The 6815-nt window shown below is 31.1% G+C and overlaps 1 protein-coding gene across 1 annotated transcript; it reads left to right on the forward strand.

The window, feature by feature from the left end:
* The first annotated feature begins 671 nt into the window (after positions 1–671).
* Positions 672–6079, forward strand: LOC126698978 (salutaridine reductase-like). The gene is made up of 5 exons (XM_050396524.1): positions 672–825; positions 935–1178; positions 1498–1566; positions 4931–5113; positions 5309–6079. Exons 1-5 carry the CDS (start codon positions 791–793, stop codon positions 5684–5686), a joined length of 909 nt encoding a protein of 302 aa, XP_050252481.1. The 5' UTR covers positions 672–790; the 3' UTR covers positions 5687–6079.
* The last annotated feature ends 736 nt before the right edge of the window (positions 6080–6815 follow it).

Genomic DNA, 6815 nt, shown 5'->3' on the forward strand with positions numbered 1-6815 from the left:
AAGGGCCAGCAGAACAGTGCCACTTGAACAAACCAAAAGTATTTAGCGGTAATCATTCACTCTTTTTATATATAGAAATTCATTTATTGCTTTACATTATAATTGATATTATGATTTATTAAACAGATACATACAATATTGTACACATTTGCAAAAAAAATATACAACATTATACATATCAATGTACCCCATTGTTCAAGCTATTGCTCTTTTTATTTATTTATTTATATATATAATTAATTAATTAATTAATTTCATGGGAAATGTCTATTAACTTTTTTATTGGGTTTCATAAATTAATTTCATGTGAAATGTCTATTATATCTTTATATATATTTGAATTATTTTAGGAAAATTTTCAATCTTTACTAATTTAATATATTTATTTATATTTTAAATAATAATTAAATCAAATATGACTCCATCAATTTTCAACCTTGACTTCACCTGGACCAGATTTCAAAAATCTTAAACCTGTTTTTTATGGTTGATTGGACAGTTTGGATCTTAAAAACATATTAAACAAGAGGATAAAAATATAGTCCTCCTACTCCCAACTAATAAAAAGAAAAAATTATTTCGTGATTTTCATTCAATATTGAATAATTTCTCATGATTTTGACCCAGGAAGCCGTCATGTACTCATGTTATTCGTAAGAAAGCTAGACAACAACAATTTCCACGTCAAGGTTCAACTACTTTGAAAACTAAATAATTAAATATACAACTATAACTACACCTAGAGCAGAACTATAACTTTTCAGTAAGGCATCTTCAATTTTCATATCAAATGGCAGAAACAACCATAAATCCTGGGATTAAGAGGTAATTTTATCTTCAATTGCTCTAATCTTTCCATTTCACATATAGAACTGAGTTTATATGCAGATATCCTACTTATTAAATTTTTTTTTTTTAAAATTTCTTACCCAAGGATTGCAGTTGTAACCGGAGCCAATAAAGGGATTGGATTTGAGATATGTAGACAGTTAGCTACAAATGGGATCAGGGTGGTTTTAACTGCTAGAGATGTAAGGAGGGGCAGTGAAGCAATTGAAAAACTCAAGGCTGCAGGATGCTCTGATGTGGTTTTTCATCAACTAGATGTGATGGACGCAACAACCATTTCTTCTTTGGCAGATTTCATCAAAACCCACTTTGGGAAGCTTGACATATTGGTAAATACATCTTTGGAGTGATTCCAAGTGTTATTTTTGAGAGGGTAGATCTTTGTTTTGCTTCTTATTATGTTGCAAAAAATCTCTAGGATTTCTGAGGAATCATATATAGGTTTTGATTTTAAAAACATACATGCTTGTATTGGTTGATTTGGGGGTCATCAGATTATATAAAAATAAATAAATATCTTTCCTTGCAATAACCAGTTTGTGTAGTTCTAAACAAAGATGAATCGTCTAGTATTCTTTCTCCTCCCCAACCTTTTGTAATTAGGTTCTTTTAGGCGGCTCTGACATTGCTATTATTTCAAAATTGCAGGTAAATAATGCGGGGATTAGTGGATCCATAAGCAACCCAGAGGAACAAAGAAAAGTTATCATTGATCAAGTGAGTCTCTCAAGTCTCAAAGTTAGGGGTGTGCATGGGTCGTGGGGTATTTTTAACTGAACCGACATTAAAAAAAAAAAAAAAAAAAAAAAAAAAAAAAAAAAAAATTTAACCCAACCTAACCCATTACAGAGTCCAATCCAACCCACGTGAATTGAGTTGAACCCATGGATTTAACAATTTTATTATTATTATTATTTAGGAGCAATGTTATGTTGAAGCTAGGGATTCAAATGAACCCGTTGACTTGTCAATATATATATAATAGGGGTGTGCATGGGTCATGGGGTTTTTTTTAATTGAACTAACTATGATGTGTTAAAAAAAATTCAACCCAACTTAACCCATCACGGAGTCCAATCCAACTCACATGGATTGAGTTGAACCCAAGGATTTGACAATTTTTTAATATTATTATTATTATTATTATTCAGGAGCGGCGTTATGTTGAAGCCAATGGTTCAAATGAACCTGTTGACTTGTCAAAAAAGAAGAAGAAGATATATATATAAATATATATATATATATATATATATATATATATATATATATATATATATATATAATAGGGGTGTGCATGGGTCATGGGGTTGTTCTAATCGAACTGACTATGATGTGTTAAAAAATTCAATCTAACCTAACCCATCACGAGGTCCAATCCAACCCACGTGAATTGTGTTGAACCCATGGATTTGACAATTTTTTTTAATTATTATTATTATTATTATTCAGGAGTAGCGTTATGTTCAAGCTAGGGGTTCAAATGAACCATTGACTTGTCAAAAAAAAAAAAAAAAAAAAAATATATATATATATATATATAAATATAATTTTTTTTTTTTAACTTTTGTTTTGACTTCCTAAAATAAAAACTTGAACACCCTAACTCTAAAGTCTATTTAAACCCAATTAAAATTAATTTTAATATGATCGTCTTAATACTATTTTCACAATATTTTCACAATAAATGTTATATGGCAAGTTGTAACTGATTTTTATTTGGACCCACAATTAACATTACTTTTACCTACCATTAATAACTTGCCACCTAGATTTTGTTATAAAAATTTTGCGAAAGTATTGTGTATTTAATTTTATTAAAAAATGTTACAAATTTTTGCTTATTCGTTAAAAAAAAATAAAAAAATAAAAAAAAAAACCTCTCTGGGACTTTAGCTTACTTTACTATTGATAGCAAAATGAAGTTGTTTTTCCTTGCACTTTTTTTTTTTCTCCATAAGCAAAAAATTACACAAATGTTACAACCAATAGATCTCTATCTACATATGTGATTCTTTCCCATTATCCTTATCTCTCTTTCTCTCTTCTATATTTTCTTAATTATTTTCTTTATTTGATCAAAAAGTTTGATAAATACTCTATAGATTTTCAAGTCCAAGAAGTTTTTTAGTACTTGCTCAAATTCCAAGAGAGTGACCACGTGTATGATTAAAAAGCCATAAACTTTAAAAGCAAAAACTTATATTAGTTACTATTTTTTTCTTAGTTTCACATTTACTCATAGTTCTACTCCTAGGTGTGTTACTATTCTTCTTTATCATATATTTTTATTTAATTGATAATACATATAAATATAATAAGTTATTATTAATTTGAAAAAAAAAATATGATTTATTATTTAATTATATTTGTTATCTTACCAATATTTAAACTATTAATAAGCTTTTTAGACTATTTTCCAATATAGTTGTATTGTATGTTGAATTGTATTTAGAATACTATTTTAGATTATTGTATATAATATGGAAGTTGTATGTATACCAAAAAAAAAAAAAAAAAATCATTTTATTTTTTACTTACCCTTCATGACAAATTTCTAGCTTTGTCATTGCTGACCCCCCTAGAAAAAAATCCTAGAGTTTCCACTATTATTATTAATTGAGCATTAGAACAACCCCACCATAAATGAGAGCAAATTTGTAACCAAATAATCTTGAAAATAACATCAAACTAACACAAACTAAACATGGAGAACTTAGTGTTTGAGTTTTATTTAGGAAGAGGGACAAAAAAGAAAATAACAAAATTGTATAATATATTTTTAGATATATATTTTTTAATTTAAATATATATTAATTATAGGTGGGTTGGGTCGAGTTAGGTAGATTTGTGAATCTTATGACCCAAACCCAACCCAACTAACTGTAAAAAAAAATCTCACAACCCAACCCAACACGGTGGGTTGGGTTGGGTTGGATTGGGTTGGTTTTGGCAGGTTGGCTGCACACCTCTACTCATTGTTATGTCATTGCTTTCATTGAACGATGTTGTTTTGGGTCAAATTTTTTGAAAAATCTAGACAGTAAAACTGCTAAGATTGTTGTGGCAAATTTTTGAAGTTTTTTCTTTACAACTAATTTCATCCATCATTAAGTTATTGTCTATATGAGGGTACGTCATAGTAGGGATGTCCACGGGTTGGGCGAATAGGATTTGAGGTTAACTCGTTACTTAAACCGTTCAGGTCGAGTGGAAGAAGTGAAGACCCATGGCCAACTGCTAACAACCACAAGTTGAGTTAGATCGAGCTCTGGTAGACGATTTGTCGGTTTGGTTGAAACCGATGGAGCGGTGGTGGGTGGAGGAAGGTAGATCTTCGCCCAATTTGAGCAGAGGAGAGAAAGGTTAGGTCGGATTTGAGTGGATCTAAGCCAAACATTGCTGGATCTAGGCGAAACTCTGCCAGTCATATTTGAGGGAAATATCGTTAGATTTGAGCAAATCTAAGCCAAAAATCACCAAATCTAAGCAAATCTAAGTTAAACGTCACTAGATTTGAGTGGATCTTAGCTGAGAAAGCCCAAAATGGCTAGATCTAAGAGGCGAAGAGCCTAACGAGGGTTGCTTGAAGTGTTTTTCGGTGGGGTAGGGTGGCTTGGTTTTTCATGGAAGACACTTGCCACATAACTGGCTAGAGTTTGTTTATGAGAAAAGGGACCTGCTATTGACCGATGAAAGGATCAGATCAGGCTGCCAATGGTTGGTCTCATCGGGTGGTCGGGTTGCTTGGACAAACCTACATCATAGTATAATGTGAATCATGTGATCACTCATCATAACCATACGATAACATTATTTTGTCATCACATGTAGTCTTATATGGTTGTGGATTACATATGTTGTTAGAAAACGATACATATCCTTTATGAACAACACGCTTTCTCTCAAATTGAAGGCATATCCCAAAATTTTGATGACTTGCAATATGAAGAATTTGATGTGGCTTGAGGCTGTGGTGGCCATAAAAAGAAAATCATAAAATAAAAGAAAAATAGAAATTAATCAAGTTTTATAAAGAAGAGTATTGTAGCATCATTTAATACCTTTGCATATAATGATACAGCTTTTAGGTCCAAATGCCATACCTCTAAAGGAAGTCATAAAGCAAACTTATCAAACAACAGAGGATTGTTTGAGAACAAACTACTATGGAGCCAAGCAAGTGAGCGAAGCACTTATTCCGCTTCTTCTATTATCCAATTCAGGAAGAATAGTAAATGTCTCCTCCGCCTTGGGACAATTAAAGGTACAGAATGTAAAACTCATCTTATTAAACCATTTATAATCAGCTATATTTGGTCATGAATATTTCAGGGCAATATAGAGTGCAAGATTATGGCTGCGACGATTGTGTAGGACCTGCACTAAACATTTGGTTCTAGGAGATTGCTTGAAATTTTTTTTTGAAAAAATTAAAATTTCAATTATGTTAATATTTCAGCTTATTTCAAATGAGAATGCAAAGAAAGAGCTCGGAGATATTGATGGCCTCACAGAAGAGAAAGTGGACAAGGTGGTGGAAGGATTTCTAGAAGATGTCAAGGAGAATTTGATTGAAACCAAAGGTTGGCCTGTTAATATTTCTGCTTACATAGTCTCCAAGGCAGCTCTTAATGCATATACAAGGGTTCTAGCAAGGAAGTACCCCAAAATAGCAATCAACTCCGTGTGTCCAGGGTATACCAGCACAGACATGAACCACAACAGTGGAGTTTTAACTGTTGAAGAAGGTGCAAAAAGTCCTGTGATGTTGGCTTTGTTGCCTGAAGGTGGTTCTTCTGGCCTCTTCTTTGATCGAATGGAAGTATCAACCTTTTGAATAAGAAATGATGCTACCCAATGAGTAAATAAGCATAGGGAAGAAACATGGAGAATAAAAATGTGTGTTATGGAAGCTTCTTTAAATCTTATAGTTGGTTTATTTCAATCTTGCTTTGATCAATAAAAGCTTTAGAAAGTTTTTTTTATTCTACTTTACATTATGCGAAAGCTCTTTCAACCCTAGTTGTTAATTAGAGCAACGTTATACTTGTCGAATAAGAGCTTTTTGACTCATTTATACTGTTCTGTTTCCTAATAAAAGAAAATTTAGGTTACTTTAAATTATTATATAAATTTGTATTATATATAGTGTAACTTTAAGCAATGTTACCCACTCAATATTCTCTTAATGAATGGAAATTTTGACAGAATTCACCATTCGATTACATTATCTTTTTATATTCTCCATACTTGCAAAATTTCAAGTTGGTCAATATTTTAATAGTTATTTCATCAATCAATTATTTAAATTCAAACTTTTATAGTTTAAAATAATACATAAAAGGTAAGTTTATGGATTAAATGGTAAATTATATCCGATTGACATGAAAATTTGCATACATTTTAAAAACATATAGAACATGTAAACCAATTGTGAGATTTTCAAAATATGAATTCAATAACAAGCTATTGGGTGTTGCAACCTTGCGTAGAGTTACCACAAGTAGAACTTGAACACAACTATATATATATATATATATATATATAGAGAGAGAGAGAGAGAGAGAGAGAGAGAGAGAGAGAGAGAGAGAGAGAGAGAGAGAGAGAGAGAGAGAGAGAGAGAGAGAGAGAGAGAGAGAGAGAGAGAGAGAGAGATCTTCAAAAAAATATTCATTTTCCTATTCATTATTAGTTCAAATTTATCCTATATTTTGGTTTATAATGTAAAATGATTGGTCACGACCCTCGTTGCTGTAAGTCCTTGGAATGTATATTTTAAAAAATTCTTTTCGTTTCATTCATTTTCTTCCTACCAAATGGAGTGTTGGGGATGTTATTTTGGATGAGTATAATTTGTAATGCTTTTCTCTTTTGGCAATATCTTTTTTCTTTATTCGTTTTCTATAGTTAAATTAGTCTAAATATTGTTTTCATCCCTAAAGTTTGCATGATCATTGTTCGTTTTT

This window comes from Quercus robur, chromosome 9 (genome assembly GCF_932294415.1).
Source record: "Quercus robur chromosome 9, dhQueRobu3.1, whole genome shotgun sequence".
NCBI lineage: Eukaryota > Viridiplantae > Streptophyta > Magnoliopsida > Fagales > Fagaceae > Quercus > Quercus robur.

Coding starts and splice junctions, on each gene's coding strand:
- LOC126698978 (XM_050396524.1), top strand. CDS start 791: ATGGCAGAAACAACCATAAATCCTGGGATTAAGAG. Junction 826..934: donor ATAAATCCTGGGATTAAGAG/GTAATTTTATCT, acceptor TTCTTACCCAAG/GATTGCAGTTGTAACCGGAG. Junction 1,567..4,930: donor GAAAAGTTATCATTGATCAA/GTGAGTCTCTCA, acceptor ATAATGATACAG/CTTTTAGGTCCAAATGCCAT.